The sequence below is a fragment of the Indicator indicator genome, chromosome 28, assembly GCF_027791375.1.
Source record: "Indicator indicator isolate 239-I01 chromosome 28, UM_Iind_1.1, whole genome shotgun sequence".
Classification (NCBI taxonomy): Eukaryota; Metazoa; Chordata; class Aves; order Piciformes; family Indicatoridae; genus Indicator; species Indicator indicator.
Window position 1 is genome coordinate 6,393,562 of NC_072037.1, and position 17,342 is coordinate 6,410,903.

Sequence of the window (17,342 nt, forward strand, 5' to 3'; positions counted from 1 at the left end):
CCCTTTAAAAACAGTCTTGCTGGTAGCCCAGCTAAAGAGTCATCTCTGTAGCTCCTAACCTGCTCTGACTCCACTTGATGGAAATGAGTTTGTTTTAAATACCTGAAGCAAGATAAGAAAGGATAGGGGGAAATATCTGAAGTTCCTGTCATTTGCAGATTTTACTGTGTCTGAAGAGAGCCCAAGCTAAATCCTGGAGAAAGCAAACTCTGCTACAATACATGCTGCAGTGAAACAGGCTACCTTTGTCCTGCTCCAGCATCTGCTTCTCAAAAATAATTAAAAAAAAAAAAGTAAAAAACTGAGGCAGGTTTATGAAAGACCTTTGAGAACAATTTGAAGCCTGCAACACTTGCCAACCAACAAACTGGATTAAGAAACTCCTTCTAATTAATTCAGCAGAGAGAGAGCAGGTTAAGAGACAGCTTGCTCACCATTTTAGGTAGCTTCATAATGGAGGACTCTGCATCTTGTCTTTCTTAGGACATGGTTTATTGGCCATGGTGGTGTTGGATTGAAGGTTGGACTTTATGATCTTAGGGGTCTCTTCAAACCACAACAATTCTATGATTCTATATCTTGTAATAATTGGATTAGAAAAAAGGGAAGCTGGACAAATTCAAGGTAGAAAAAAACCCATGAGGTTTCCCATGACAGTCAATAGTTCATTTGGTGTTTCTTATGGCATGCCAAGCTCTAAAGCAAAAGTGAGTGCTCTGAAATGTGACCCATGGAGTTCTCCAGCTTGCTCAAAGCCAACATTTCACCATACAAGCCTGTGGTTTCCAAAGGATTAAGGGTAGCTTTGCTAAGTGTGTAGATTACAGACAGATCTGAGTGTGGCTATAAACTGTTACATTTATTCATGGAACAAGTTCCTTCTTGAGTGACCACTAGACCCCAAGAGGGTTTGAGTGATGCAGACACAAATCAACATGATAAAAGTCCATGTGGTTCTGCAGTGACATCCCATATCTAAAAGCCTGCTTCTCCTCAGAACTTTAGTCCCACCTTGTAAATTCCAACCAGATTATTTTATTTGTCAGGCCTTTTTCTTATTATTTGTCTCTTCCATCCTATTTCAACAGGGATATAAAGGCTACCCTGGACCACCAGGTCACCCTGGAGACCAGGTGAGTCTTCCCAGTTTCCAACACTGAATCTTTAAAGGGGGGAGGATTTGCTGACTCTGATGCTGGTTTGGATCCCGTGTGTATGGACAGCCAGCTCCTGTGTCCTGCCAGGGGAGGCTTGGCACACACAGGGATGGGCAGAGAGCTCTCCTGCTGCCAGCAGCCATGTACATACACTGACCAAGCATCAGCAGGTTGGTGGGAGGAGACTGCCCTGGAGTTTCTAAATTTAATTTATAATGTTTATTCCTTAACCATGTTAAGTTTGTGTGGTGGAAGAAATACCAGCTTGCCCTACTCCCCCTTTATTTTTCCTTTTACATTAATTTCACCTGGAGTTTACTAGACCACATCATATTAAGTACTAACATGAAACTCCCCTCCCAAAGCCCATTCCCCCTCTGGCTTTTTCTCCTCCTCCCCCTCTGCTCCCCTCCCTCCTCCCCCCCCCCCCCCCCCCTTTTTTTTTTTATTTGGTTAAGTCTGATGTTTGCAGTTGAGGGGGAAAAAAAAGGGCAATGAATAGCAGGCCCTGTTAGCAATGATGTTAAAGGATATTATACATGAATCCATTTAGTTCTGAAGAATTTTGGCAGTGGTTCTCCCCCAGTAAAACGGTTCCATATGCCAGATATACATGCAGCCTTACACCTTCTCTTAGCCTCCTTGTTTCAAACTATCTGCTGCTTTCACTGCAGATGGAGGGAGAAAGAGAAACTGCAACACTTGCTTAATGCCTGGGTCCTATTGACTTGGCTTCTGTGTGTTTCCCCCTCTCATTAATTTATATCACTGTCTACCCTTAATATTGTCTTCTTCTCTATAAATTGCTCCTGGTTAATCCATTCCATCCTCCTTTCCCTCCAGCTTGAAGGATGAAGCAGCTAAAAAGCTTTCCCAAGTATGACATTCACCTTACCTGCTGCTTTTTTTTCTCTTTCCAAAGGGCCACCGAGGACCAGATGGAAGCCCAGGTGCCAAAGGTTATCCTGGCAGGCAGGTGCAGTAAATCTCATCGTGCTGTGAACAGGCTAGGGATTTGGGTGTGCAGGTAGCTAAGTATATGCCCCACTAAATACATGTCCCACTAGAGACAGTGCAGACCTCTAGAATGTGGTTGAATATTTTCCTTCTTCCCTTTCCAAGGTGTTGTATCAACGTCACAAGCTTTCAATTCTGGGGGACATTAAGGTTGTTAGAAATTATTTTATACCTGTGATAGATAAAACTTTCATTTCTACAGCAAAATCTGATCGATTTTTGCTTCAATATAATGAAAGGAGGAAAAGAGGAAAAAAAATATTAATAAAAAACATGGCAGAGAAACATGCCTGCAAACTCTTAGGCATAAATTGCACCTAAAGTTGAGCAGGTTAGAAACCTGGGACAGAAAAAAAGAAGTGTGTCAATAAAAGGAAATACTTTCATGAACTCTCAATTGTACATTTCATTAGTATAATCATATATACATATAGAACATTATGCATGGACCATAAATATGTATAGAAAACATATCTGCAGCTGCCAAAAAAAAATAGGTGATGAAAGAAAATCAAGACTTTGTTTTCATTTTGAAAGAAAATGCACAGAGATAACTGTAGGAATGGAGGAGTGTGCAAAGAAAAATGGATCAAGACTGGATCTTTGCTGTCTTACTGATGTAAAATGCTGAGTAGCAGGAAGAAAATGAAGAGGGAGAATTTGTAAGACCCTAAATGGAATCTATTGAGGGGCGGATGACCTGGCCTTTGTAAAATTTTGAAGTGAAATGAGTTTATCCATGGTTTTCTAAACTGGACACATTAATGTTGTATTTCACCATCTTTCCCTTTAAGTACATACCTGAGGGGCTAGACAGATGTCAAAGACCCCACGCAGGCTCAGACTTGTGAGTTCTTACCCAGAAGTGTAGGTTATTGGCCTAAATGTGAGCTAGATGTGCAGAACATGTCTGCATCTCCCTCTTTCAGACTATCAAGAATGTGTGGTCCACTTTGAAGTGAAAATTAATTGGACACCTTGCTTAGCATGCTGGAGAGTGCAGATGGTAGAACTGGATGAGAGCTTTATGCACCTGACTAAATGCTCCATTCATACTCTGAAAGGCTCTTAGAGATCTGCATGTCAAAGAATCTTCTAGGTGTGAATGTGTGTTAGGTGACTAACATTGAGAGGTCCAAACCATATTGGACATACAAGGTTAATGAAGGCTGTTCAGCAATTCTCCAGAGTCCTGCCTATCACATAAGCAGAGGGAAATCTTTGCACTCCACATGTCAAGAAAAAAAGTGCTTTCTTACAATGTGATTTGGGTCAGAAAAGTGACTTTTTTATTATTATTATTATTAAGGCAGCTTTCTTCAGCATGTCTGGATGCTGTGTGTATCCAACATCAGCTGTTTACTTCACTGAGATTTTACTACTTGTTACTCCTGTCAGCTGTGCTGGCTCTGCAGCATAATGGGAGAAAGAGCTTGGCTCTGTTTTGATTTGTGCATCATAGGCAAAATTCTTAACTTCACCCCAATGGCTGAAATCTTTGGCAATGATGCATGAGTCAGGAAAGAGCACAACTTGACTTTCAGATCCCAGGCTGAATGTGCAGTGCTGCCAGCTACAGAAAATATCGAGTGAGCCTTTTCTTTCTTTTAATCTTCCCTTCCAAAAAAGCCCAGCAACATTTGAAACTAGACAAAATGGACCTAGGAACTTGCTAGAAGACAATGAACAAGTAAAATTCATCATGCATTTTTACAGGGTTCTTTTTCACAATACCTTTAGGGAGCAGCAATAAGCATAGAACTAAAATGGGGAATGTATTTTCAGTTCTTTCCATGGCTGTTGATGCTGGAAAGAGTTAGAGATATTGCAGCATCTCCACTGCTAAGTGGCTTTGTAGGGTGTAGAAATTAGAGAGACTTTCTCACTGCATCAGGGTCCACTTGTGCTCCCTGAACAAGTATTGAAATACATTTGTCATCTGCTATGCTTGTGTTCAGCTAGGCAGGAAAATGAACCAAGAGCTGTTGGGTACAGAGCATCACTGTCCATCGCATCTGAAGTGTAACACAACCTCCCTGCACCCTGCTGCATTAGCCTGTTTGGGCTTTATGATCAGAAATCTCTACTTCAGCCCCAGGGAAGGCTCACTATGTGCAGCAGTCTCAGGTTCTGCAGAGTCCCAGCTCCCCAACAATGGGAGATTTGTTATTTGTATAATTTTGTCCTTTTTTCCCTCCTTTGTTGATACGCCTTGGACTCTGCGCTGAAACCACACAGGGACAGTGCTGGGGATTTGGCACTGCTCATTGGCTTGAGCGAAAGCCTGTCCACATTCGTCTTTGTTTTTTCCTCTGCTCTAGGGTTTACCTGGCCCCATAGGGGAAGCTGGTCCAAAAGGCAGTCGGGTAAGTAGACTTTTGTTTGGCTTTTCTCTACTTGTTTTTACCAAAGTCTTCTCCAGGAAATTTATGCCTAATTGTGCAGTCCTGAGGCTAGTTGCTTTCATTTGTTGCATTCAGGGGAGGTGAGCTGTGCACCATTTGTTTGCTGAAGCACTACCAAACTTTTAAAATTAGATGTGGAATGCACCAGGATCAAAGTTCACCAATAGTGCTGTTGATACAAAGTCAAACCCCTTCAGAGCTCACATTGCAGAAGAGGAAAGAACAGCACACAAATTCCTACCAAAGACCAAACTCTGAGCTTTCTGCAAGCCCCATCTCCCAAAGGCCTCTTTAGTTCCACTAAGTGTGGTTCAGCAGTCTTCAACCACACTGAATATGGGCTCATTTGGGTACAGTCCTGGGTTTGAGAGTGATTTATATTATACAGAAGAGCAAGCCAGCATCTTGAAGCCATGTGCAAATACAAACATTAATATCTCTGTTCTGCCTGGGTTTTCTCACCAAACTGAATTGCTGGAGGCTCATTCTCACTGCAAAGGATTGTTGTCTTTTCACCAGTTAAGGGCTCTTGTTAATCACAGTTTGTTCTTTTCCTGCAATTATAAATTCACAATAAGATTCAGAGCCAATAAAATCCCCCATTTCTCTAACATGTGATACTTTCTCTGTAACCCAACCAGCTGGCTTTCATCACTAGGAAAACTGCAAGGAACAAACAAATGTTGACCCCGTAGCTAGCTGTATTCCTGAGCTGGGAAGGGAGATGGCACGTTCAGTGTCCTGCAGGAGAGGGAGGAAGATGTGACATAGCACAGGCTTGCTCACCTCACTTCTGCAAGTGATGAAGTTTTCCCTGGGGCAACTGTTTGACTGGTCTGGCCAGGACCTCTTGTAATTGTTGTGTGATGTATGTGCAGAACATAAGAACTGAAAATTATTTCCCACTTTTTGCAATCCTGAGAGCTGAGGACTGAAATATTTACAGCTACCCAAGAAAGCCATTTCTCAATTCAAATGCAGTCATTCAGAATTAGGTACTAAGGTGAGATATCTGCACTTTGTGGATTGAGGGAGCCAGCTCTGGACTCTTCTTCACACTCCACCTCTACATTTTTCTTCTACAGGAAGTAGTTCAGAAGTTACCTGGTTTGTCTTGGGGTTCAGGAGGCAAAAGCAAACAGCATGGTTTTAATGTAGTCACATTTCCAGGCTAGGAATTATCCCTAAAGGGAGTGATGGACTGGTGAAAAATTTTGGTGAGCTTGACAGTAAGAGATTTAGTGATGATGGGGAAAGAAAGATGAGAGAAAATCAGTGTTAACACTTGGCTCTTGTAACAGTGAGGTGCCACCGAGGGGGCTCCCTGCTGACATTCACTTCCTCTTGATTCTGCCTGTTTGGCACAATTTAGTCCTTTGCAGAGGACCAGCACACAAGGTAACTTTGTACTAACCACTGAGCAAAGAGGATTAAACACAAGGCTTCAATTGTTGCAAGGAAAGGAAAACAGAGGATTTTATACATCATGTCTTAGCGGGATCTCAAGGATGTAGAGAGATGCTGCATACTTGAAAATGTGCTGCCTGCTGATGAGTTTGTGAAACACATTGGTGTAGAGGAGGCTTCTTCACAGCTGGGTGTCAGAGAGTCTGTATGTACACACTGAGCCTTGCACACTGGATCCAAAGAGCCTGAAGTGGCACATTTAGCCTTTCCCTGTCTCAGTAAGGCTCTTTGGTGCTCAGGTTGATACAAATTTTGCAAAAGGTTTTAGTGGTGCAACAGAATCTGCAGGTAAAGGCTTCAGGCAGAACCATTATGGACTTGCTCCTCTTTCAGCTGCAGGGTGCTGGGCAGCATTGCATGCCAGGACAAGGTGTTTGCATGAGGAGGGGTTGGCTGTGGGACCACCATGTGATGTTAGACAAGAAGAAAGGGCTTGATGCAAGAGGATGTTTTCACAACACAGTGCAGGATGAGTGCCAAAGGCAGGGAAAGAGCCCTTGGAGACATTGAAAGGAGGTGTAGGCATCTGCATTACATTTGCTAACCTTGCACCAAGCTCCATTTCCCTCAGGTACACTTAGAGCCAGCCCAGGTAAGGTTTCTTCCTGCTGGCTCCTTCCTGCCTGGAGTCCTCATGATCCCTGGTGTGAGGGTATGTGCCCTTGGACTACATCGTGGAAGCCAGCACCATGCAGTCCATGGGCATATACACTTGCCTCAAGGTTTATTTCATCACGGCTGCCATTGACCCGCGCTGGAGGATGCTCGCTCTTCAGGGAAGACAGACTGATTGGCTGCTAAAGGAGAAATGTGCTTGACTGCTTCTTTCCTCTTTTCTTTAGGGATATATTGGTCTCCCAGGATTGTTTGGTTTCCCAGGGGCTGATGGAGAACGAGTGAGTATTTTATGAAGAAAACCCTGGTGTGTTGGTTGAATACAGTTCTACAGAGCCTGTTGTAACCTTCTGTATCCCTTGTTCCTGAAAAGAGGAAAGGACGCCTGATGTTTAACCATGCCTTCTTTAAGCTGTTCCTACTCTTGCATGAAGACCTGTGTCCCTGTATGATGTTCACATTCAGCTCAGGAAAACCTAAGCTTCAGATGGGATCCTCACACCTCATTGTTGAGTAGAGAGGAGTTTTTCTGTATCTTCCTTCACTTAAAAACTTGCCTTCCTCCTCCCCCTTATGAGTTCTCCTTAGTGAGATGTAGTGGGGTACAGAATGTACATGCAAATTCTCTCCTCCCACAGGAATGACATCACAGCCACAGTGTCCCAGCGTTTTGGGTGTCCACACTGGAGATGTGTAGAAAGAGCTTGGCTCTTGGAAAGCCCAGTGCCTGGGACTTTCTGACAATAGCTTTCCTTTCATTTACATTGAGTTTGGGCAGTCAAGACTGGGGTTTGTGGATGGGCTGCTTTGACTGCTGTTCCCATGTGTCCTCCCTTCCCCCCATTCATTTTATTGTGCCTTCTCCAAAGCCACATGTTCAGAGCTTTGCAGGACCTCCCTTCCTTTTTTTGCTCTTCTCCCCCATGTTCCCCCATCTGCCTTATCTCTACCCTCGCAGGGATCCCTTCTTCCCACCGCAAGGAAGGTAACCGTGAGATGAAGACTGATTCCATTTTTTTCTCCCTCAAATGCAAGGTCCAGAAACAAGAGAGGCCCCAGGAGCATGTGGGAGTGAGTGTGTGTGTGTGCCTGCCTGGAAGGGGACTACCCTGCACTCTGAAGTCGCTGATTTAATGCTTGTATAACTAAATAAGAAACATAAACAGGAGTTCTCCAGCGACTGCCTCGGCGGTGGCCTTCATTCGGTTCCAGACCAGTAGCTTAATGACTGCTCCTGCTAAGCACAGCTTCAGCCTGTTGCCCTGGGTGTGGATGTTGCCTGCGTGTGTGCTCCTCGGGGAGGGCCATAGTTAGTGGGTGAAGGTTAATTGTCTTCTGCTCTCGCAGCTGACTGCAAGTAGCTGACATTTTGATTCCCGAACAATGCCGTAGTCATTAGCCTGTTTTGCATTCCCCTTTCTCCTCTAGTTTTGTTTTGTATTGTTGGTTGGCTGTTTGCTTTCTCAACCAGACCTATTATTTTTTTTCTCTGTGTGTTTTCCTTGCAGGGGATCCCTGGAGTTCCTGGGAAGAGGGGCAAGATGGGTAGGCCGGTAAAGTTTTTCCTCGTCTATTATGCAGACAGTTGTTGAATGAAACTGGAAACAAAACCTCTGGCTTTTGGCTGGGTCTCTTCATCTCCTCTAATGGGAACTAAATGGGGAGATCAAACAAGTCTTTCCATGTCTCAAACAGGGAAGAATATTGAAGATACAAATATTGGTTTCTTCCTTTCTTCCATGCCCTGCCCACTTCACAGGCATTTTTCTTCTTTTTCTCACTGTCTCCACACTCCTTTGGATCTTACACTTCTCAGCTTCTCTTCTGAGAAAGCCTTCCACTCTATCCAACCTTTTCTCTGAAAGAATTTTTTAATTCTCCACCATGATTGCAGCATCCCAGGTGTCTGTGCTTGCACTGTTCCATCTACTGTTCTGTGCTCCCACCAGTCCCATCACATTTCCCACTCTGCTGTGATTCTCTCCAACCCTGGTTTGAATAATGCAAGTGTACTTTTGTATAGAAACCTTCTTACCCTTGGTGGTGGTAGAGAGTTAAAGCAGTCACAGATCAGCTGAAGACATATTTGAGGAGCAAGGAGACCAAGTAAATTTGAGAGCTTGACCAGGAGGAAGAGGTGTTTGCAGGTAGGGCTGAAAACAAGGTGGAAACTGTGAGAGTTGCATATAAGAAGAAAGGGGCTTGTGCTGACCATAGCAAAAAGCAAGAGGTGGGGAAAGTACTGGAAGGAGTTGAGGAAAGAGGAAGAGGACAGAAAGGAGAACTTTCCTTCTCCCAAGTGATTCTGCCTGTCACCTTCAGCAAAAGGTATAAAGTTTTTGGCTCCAGGAGTCAGAGGAGAGCACAGATCAAGCACATTTGTGCCCTGGTGTGTCTCATTGATTTGCACCTTGCCCTTTGTGTCAGCCTGAGTCCATCTCCTGACATCATTGCACTCACATGCTCCTTGCAAAATGTCCACTCACCCACACACGGAAAAATCCAGCGCTCTCCTTGTTACCCTTGCATGCGAACGCCTGCTTTCCAGGAGTCCCACGCCTACTGCTTGCTGCTGTTCTCACAGCCATAGCCCTGCAAACATCCCAACAGTGCCACATTCATCCCAGCTGGCTGGTCCTCTCTCCCTGGAATGGAGGGAAGAGAGAGATTTGGGGGGGAGGTGGCAGCAGATCTTATGGTTTTGTGTGGCACTGGTTGCACCAATACCTTCTGTGATGAGTAACTGCAGAGACCCAGTGGCTGTAAGGATGACTCATTGACCAGAGTCAAGCAAACAAAGCAACGGTCGTTAGGTGCAGGGTTTCTGCTCTCTGCCTTGTTTCTGCACAGAGCAGGCTGGAGGCTCCAAGCATTCCAGCTGTTCTTTGGCTACAGTTTGTAATCTTCCAGGCAAGAGTTTTGGCCTGGCAGCCACTGTTACAAGGGGCTCCCCTGAGATCAGCAGGGAATCTCTCATCCATGGAGGCTTTTCGGCTGGGATCTAGAGAAGGGATTAAGAGGCTGCACATCAGCACCTTTGTTCTACGCTGCTCTTTCAGAGGGTTTTGGCTCCATCCCCATTTCATGATATCAGGTTTAATAAGAAATCTTGAATGGGCTGACGCTGATGATTTGTACTTCCCAGCGTGAACAAAAAGATTAAGTGACATCCAGAGTGATTCAGGAAGTCACTGGGAGAATGGAAAGTAGGAACCAGCTGACTTGGTCCCTTCCCAACACTTATCTCCTGGCCTGTGCTGTGTCCCAGCTGGTTTCCAGCATGAGTGAGCCTGCTGTGATTTCTCTGCTCTCTTGTATCACTGGGTTTGCTGGCGTGGCTACCATTGCTGTTCTGTTTCAGTGTCGTCATTGCAAAGGAGAGCTCTTAGAATCCATTATTATCTGCCACCCAAAGCTGGAAAATACTATGGAGAGCAGAGAAGTTGGTATAAAATGCATTTTTTTACTTAGTTTTGTTTGGGATGAGAGTAGGCAACAGATTTAGTGCTCTGCAGAAGGGGAGCAGGGGGCTGGGGGAGTTTGCATGTGACTCTGTGGGCCTCCGAGAATGATGTAAGAGGGAATGATTAAAATAGAAGAACTGGACATGAGTCAGATCTTGAAAACCTTCCAGGGAAGTTAAGTTTTGCAGAGCTGTGAGGGACATGGTGAGTCTGTTGTGGAAGGAGCTGACTCCACCTCCCACTCTGCTCTCCCTGCAGTGCACCAGCAATGCAGGAGGCGAGGGCATTCCTAACATGTGGATCCTGGAGAACTCTTGAGCAAGGAGAGGGTTGGGGGTGGGCTGAGGGAGAGTTATGATTAAAACACCATGCACTGTACTTTAGGGAGACTGAAATAACACCAGGATTTGCTGCCTGGTTTAGAGTTAGGATGGAGGCCTGGAGCTGAAGTGGCTGCTAGCTTAAACCTAAGGTCTTGCCAATGCAGTGACTGAAGAGAGAATGGCTTCTTCTGGTGGTTTTGTGGATTTTTAGTGTTCAGCTGAGCAGCTGGCCAAAAAAAATAAAAAAAAAAAAGAGAATTAAAAAAGGCCCCATTGCTGTGAGGGAAGCAGGGCTGTGGTCTGCACTGTGCTGAGGGTAAGGACTGACAGGAGCTGTTGTTATCCTCTGTCTTGGCATGTATAGGCAACGTACTGGTCCTAGTTCATCTTTAGAAAGGAGGTGTACTGTCACTTGGGGAGATAACCTGCAGGCAGAGAAGATACAGTTAGCCATCATTCAAGAAGCACAAAGCTGGAGGTGATGTGGTCTCCTTATGCTGTGGGAGGTGGGTAGCTGAAATCAGAAATGGCTGCACCGCAGACTGTATTAAGCTTCAAGTAATGCAATATTTTCAGCAGTCAAGTCCTGTTAGAGAAAGCTACTTAAAGGCAAACCTTCAGGAAATATATCCAAAGAGGTCTGAGTTCTTGGGTTTTTTTTTTTGTTCATTTTCATTTTTAGTATGTGCTTGTATCTCTTTTTTTCATGTAGAGTATCAATACTGCACCAGCTCCACTATCCTATGCCTGATTTTTGCATACAATGTGTATTATTAGTAGTAATATTTTAAAAGAGATAGAAAGGAAGGAGCAAAGTTTAGTTCCAAGACATATTTGGTAATTCTTGGGTTTGTCTGAGGTCTATTCACAGTTTAGCCAAACATAACTGAGGTTTCCTTATATTTTTCTGCAAAGCTGTTAGTGCTGCTGGTTCCATGCAACACTGAAAGCCTCACCGTGTCAGGTACCAAGTGAACACCTCATGAAAGAAAAGCCCTGGCCCAAAGGATCCATCACTTTAGATTACAAATCATCACTGGATCAGATCATCCCCAGGGCTGGAAGGTTTTGACATACAATAGTGTAAGCAAATCATTGATACCACAAGCAGACATTTGGGCTTCCCAGCCTGTCTGGCTGTGCTCATTGGTACTGTTCTCCCTCTTTGGTCTTCTTGTTGTTGCAAGTGATAGGCAGCTCTGTGTCACCAACTGTTGAGTGCCGTGGTGGGGTTCCTGCCCACCTGCCAACCTCAGGCCAGGGAGGCAAACACCTCCTGACAGCACAGGTTTTGTCATCAGGCTCTGCATAGCGTTTGGCAAGCGCCAACATGCTGCTGATGTGCTGCTCTGATGTGATAGCTTAACAGGTGGAGTAGACCATGTAAGTAGCAGGCACAGAGAGATGGTGTGCAGTCAGGACACAGGGCCAGGAAAGTTGACACCTCTGCCTGTGAGAACAGCTGGAGTCTGCCAAGGCAAGGTGGAGAGATGCTGCATTGCTTGGTGAATGAATAAGAGGAGGAAGAGAATAAGGGACCTGATTTTTTCCCTGTGGCATGCAACTTCAGACAAGCTGTTTAGCCATTCTTGACTGCGTGTGAAACATGGATAACACACTCAGCTCACCCTTCAGCTCAGCAGCTGAAACTTAGCGTGCAAACGCTAAGGATTACTGTGCAGATGTCAAGGAGGAGGTGTTGCAAAGTGGTGTGTGGGGGTTAAGTATTAGAGAGCAGTACCTAGGTGAGTTCAGAAGTCTTCCTTCCTTCTGCCTGTCAGCCGCAGCATGGAGGGTGTGAGAGCCAGCAGTGATCTGGCAGCCACTCTAACATAGGCTCAGTATTTGCTGTGAGCATCAGCGTGGTGGCAAGCTGCCGAATCTGGCATCGCTTCCCACGAGCTGACCACAGACAGGGGCCCCTCTGCCAGCTCTCAGCGTGTAACATGGCAGGGCCTGCTTGCCAGGCTGTTTTTCACGTCTGCTGTCTTCTTCCATGTCAACTTAGGAAGTTATGTATCAACTGCTGCCTCCAGTAAACACCAAGTCTCAATATATTCTTTTTCCTTCCTCTGATAAGTTGTTAGAAGTGCCTGTGATACCCCTGCACTCCCCAGCAGTATGGGTAGGCTGTGGCATCATGTGAAAAGGCATGTAGGAGACACCAGTGCTGCCCTTGGGTGGAGAAGGTTTCATTTCACAACTTCCCCCAGCCTTTTGATATATGGCTAAGATAACTTAGTGGTGAACGTAGTAAGCACATGGGACTTTGCCAAGTTGCTCAGTCTCAGCTGTTGTCCATGCAAACAATGGGGGACGTGGTTTGCCATGTGTCTGGCAAGGCTGGCATAACCACAAATTACTGAGAAAATAAATTTTGCTCCTCTCCCCAGGGACTAAGATGATAAACAGCTCCTCTCTTCTTGCTCCAATCTTTTCTCTGCTTTGGATGCAGCTGAGGTCCTTCCTTGCATTCGAAGAGAAGCAAGCAAGAGTCTCCTGCACCACACAAGTTGAGATTTGAGAGACTGATAACTGCATTTCAAAGCACCTCTTCTTTAACAAGTGTTTGCCAAACCCTAGCTGACTCCTCTGAGCTCACTGGGGCTGCAAAGTGGCAGCCCATCTGGCTTTTCTCATCAGTATCAAAGCACAGACATACACCCCAAGAGCTCCCACCTACAGAACTGGGGATCATGGCTCGACAGGGACTGTTAAGGGTCCAGCTGTGTCTCTCTTGTCACTGGGACCCTGTTACCTAAAAAAAAAAAAAAAAAAAAAAAAATGATAGATTTAAAGAATGGAGCTGTACTTCTCTGAGAAACATTTGAAAGGAATATTGTAACTTAAATTGAAAAAAAAAGTAGGGATGAACTGTGGTTTCCCACTGAGCTAGGTGACACTTCAGTGTTGGTGCATAAGCCATGCTTGTAAACAGTCTGTTTGCATGAAGAGGCAAGTGGAGGTCTTCAGAATTAGTAATCAACCAAACTATGTTACTGAGGGAGTTTTAGTCCCTGAATTGCTTTTTCCTGTTAGCCATCTAAGTCAATTCTTTGCTATAATTTTTATTAACTTGAACTTTTAAAATAGATTTGTTTTGAGCAGGCAGTGATTTTTTTTTTTTTTTTAATGCTTAAGTTGGACACTGAAACTGGGCAGCTGGTCTCTCTTCCCCTCTGGGTCTGGTTCACCACTCTGAAATGCAGGCACAAGCCCAGAGCAAATGTTGCCATCTCTTTTTTTTGGCCCAAGATGTGTTCCACATGTCTGGAGTTTCCCAAATCTCTGTGGTGAGGTTCTTGCATGGTTACTTATCACTCCGATATCAGAACGTGTTCCTACGTTCCTGATTACATCATCCAAATAACCTGGCAAGGTGGACAATATTGGCATGTAGTTCACACTTTACAGAATGAGAAAACCAAAGAGCTTGAAAACACAGAGAAAAGAGTTTGAAAGGTGCCAATGGCCATAGTTTCAGCTGAAAGACAAGAGCAAACTCAGAGATGGTTTGTTTCCAAGAATGTCCCTAAGTGACTTGTCCATTACAATTCAAAAATACTCATGAAGAATTGAACCAAAGTCTCCTAAACAGGAGATCATCTTTCTTGCTTCAGGAAAATGTTCATTCATAAATCAGATCAAAGCCTCAGAATTATTTTCATTAGAAATATAAGGAAAAACTACTACCATTTTTGAGTCTGAAAATATTTTGATCACCAAAGCTATTTGACTTTCTTAAATAGAAGACTGCTTAATTTGGAAATCTTGGCCACAAATAATGAGCAGTGGTGGCAGATCCAGTGCTCTTCAGCATTAGGTAACAGGGGCTGTGCAACCTGCACTCTGTTAGGGCCCCACAGACTGGGGAAGAGTCAAACCCAGGCATAAAAGGGCAAGAGGGTGGAGGGGCTGTCAGATAACTTCAGTGATGTTTGGCTGAAAGGGCTTCATGGGACTTTTCCTTGTATTTGGATGAATGGGCTGCCCATGAGGGCTGTGCTCCCACAGCTGCAGGGGTAGTTGTGTTTAGAAATTCTATGAAATCTTTAGCCAAAGAGGGATGTGACAAGGAACTGTGAAGTCTCTTGGGGAGAGAGAGCAAACCTCCCTTTTGGGTGGCAAAGGAACAGAACTGCAGCAGGACCAACAGTCCTGACCTCTTCCTTCCTCACAGGGATGAAAGCTGTCAGCCTCAGGTCTAGACTCCCACATCACTGCCTGCATTAAAGCCAGTGAGTGTGGGGTTTGCCAGGCTCCCTTTAGGGTGGCTCTCAATGCTCTAGGAACCAGCATGGGGGCTGAGTAGCCTGCTTGCCTTCATGCCCACCTGCCAAGGGGATCATGTCTGCTCTCTCCACCAAGAATGCTCTCAGAGGTGTAAGCTGCCAATATAAGCTACACTTGTTTATCTTATTCTCCTCCTTTTTTTTCCAGTGAATGCCTTCTCTCACCTTCAGCCCTGCTTCTCCAACACCACCTTTTTTTAATATTATTATTTAAATTGTTTGACTTGAAAGGTCCATCCCTTGGGGAGACTCTTGGGCAGGGATTCACCTGGCCAGAGCCAACTGGCAAATAGAGTCTTTCACAGACAAGACAGGAGGGCTGGTTGGTCTGAGCAGCTTCACCTTCAGCCAACAGGAAAATAAAGTCCTATTTTTGGAGAAGGATTCTGTTGGCGTGAGGACCTGCCAGGATTCCTTGGAGCAGCAACTGCCAGACTGCCTCCCTTACTCCATCAGAGATCAAGCTTTAAAATGAATCAGATGTTGTGTACATACAACACACCCACCCACATGCACACACCTGAAAAAGCCTTGAGGAAGCAAGGGACATGGTGCACCCCACTGGTCTCCACTTCCCTGAGGACAGCTGCTTCAAGGGACAAGCAGTGGTGACATCTGCTTAAACAGAATAGCCCTTTGGCTGACAACAGCAAGAAAGGGCCTGCTGCTCTGTTTCTTCTAAGCAGAGGAAGAAAAGAAGGGGAGGGGAGGGGGATGTAATCCCCTGGTGCAGGAGGAGCTGGTTCCAGTGTCTGTCTAGGTCTGGTTGTTCTCAGCAGGAGGCTCCTGGTGTATGAAAGGATGTCCTTTGCAGGGAGTGTGGATGAAAAGGAATTAGGGCACTATTGTAGGGCCACAAAGATAGAGATTTAGTTATTGGTTCAGCTCTGAACTTCTCATTCCTGGGATAAATCAGTTTGCATCTCCCTGTGCCTTAGTTCCTTCTCTAACAGTGGTTCCTCAGCTCCACCGAATGCAGTGACAACAAACTGCAACAACCACTGTAAAGCTCTGCTTGGGGACAGGAGAGCACAGCATCACCCAGATCTTAGAGCAGAGCATCTGCTTGCATGGTTTTTCTCCAGCTCTTCTTCAAGCTTCATCTTGCTTCTTTCACTGAACTTCTCCTTCAGACAATGTGAAATCCATTCAGCTGGATTACTTTTCCCCACCTCCTCTCAGCATTTCCCAGTTTTGAGATAAAGCCAACAACCTGACCTCAGCCACTGCAGAGGAGCACCCCACTGGCTCTTGGCCACTAGAACTTATTAGTCAGGCGTTCTCCTCCTAGCTCTGCTGCTATTTGCCATTCTTTCCTGGTCCTGGTCTTTCTCTGCCTGTCCATTCCCTCCTGCAGGGTGGGCAGGATACCAAATTGGTATTTTTCACTAGGGTGTTTTATTTTGCCATCCCCGTTCTTAAGTATAATTTTCAGGGACCAGTCTTCCTGGAAAAAGAGCTGCACCCTGACAAACAGTGGATTTGCTGCACCAAAATCCCTTCTGCACCCACTTTGGGAAGCTCAGGAGACTCTGAATGTGCTGTGGCTTTTAATCTCTTTCACAAATCTCCTGTAATGGGCTGCCACTTGTGACCTGCCTGTCCACCAGCACCCTAAAATGAGCTTCCTGCCCGATGTGTTCTCTCTCTGTTTGGGCTCCTGAGGCTGCTGGAGTAGTGCACAGGAGAGGAGCAGAGGTGCTGTCACTTACAGGAATGAAATGGATGTGTTAAGTCTACTTGTAATTGTTAGGTTGCTTGCTTTGGTTGAATAGTGCTAGTTTTTTTACTGGGGAACATCTCTGTCCTTTAGGTTGAGGCAGGAGGAAAGAGGCAGTGAAAAAAACAGCTTTAACAGATATGTGAGAGCCAATAAATTAGGACACTGTGGTCACTGGAACTCTTGCTGTGGTTTAAAATGCTATTGCTTACCCCATGGAAAGAAAGTGCTTTCTTTTTATTAGGGGCTTACAAGATTGATTGTTTCCTGCTGTGCATAGGACTGTGTTGGGACAAGTTTCACAACCTGGTTTGGGTCTTTGGAGACTGTGTGGATGTAGAAATATCCTCCTTCAGACACCAGCCTTAGTCTCACTTAATGTGCAAAAGACTCTTAACACATGTGTTGCTAAGCTCCAAAACTGGTCTAGGATGCTGGGGTTAGTTGAATTGAAGCTGCTCTTTCCATTTGTCTCCTCTTCTGGGTTTGTTTTACAGCTCAGGCCAAAAAGTACCAGGGGACCACCCAACACCTCAGAGATCAGTGAGCCTGGGCTGGAAGGGGTGCTCATGCCAGCAGAGCAGATGGTGTGTTAAGGGCAATCAGGTGCTGGCTTTGTGCTGAGTTTTGTCTTGGGCCTGGCTGTAGGAGCAATGTTGCCAGCCCATACTTGTCTGGGTTTTCTTCTCTATTTCTTCCCACTTTGACTCTTTTCCATATCCTTTTGAGGACAGGCAGAAACCCTGGCACTGTGGGAAGAGTCACAGTGTGTTGTGAATGGATTTTGTTGTCTAGTCCCTTGCGTACTGGGTAGCATTGGCCAAGTGATCTCAGGTGTTCAGCTCTCTGCCTCCAAAACACAGGAATAATCAATAATCTGTT

At 45.1% G+C, this 17,342-nt stretch overlaps 1 protein-coding gene across 1 annotated transcript in view; it reads left to right on the plus strand.

The window, feature by feature from the left end:
- Window positions 1–17,342, plus strand: part of COL27A1 (collagen type XXVII alpha 1 chain) — a 159,109-nt gene that overhangs the window by 46,502 nt on the left and 95,265 nt on the right. The window contains exons 8-12 of the mRNA XM_054393343.1: window positions 1,089–1,133; window positions 2,080–2,133; window positions 4,496–4,540; window positions 6,889–6,942; window positions 8,170–8,214. Coding sequence (XP_054249318.1) covers window positions 1,089–1,133; window positions 2,080–2,133; window positions 4,496–4,540; window positions 6,889–6,942; window positions 8,170–8,214 — 243 coding nt within the window. The remainder of the gene's footprint in view (window positions 1–1,088; window positions 1,134–2,079; window positions 2,134–4,495; window positions 4,541–6,888; window positions 6,943–8,169; window positions 8,215–17,342) is intronic.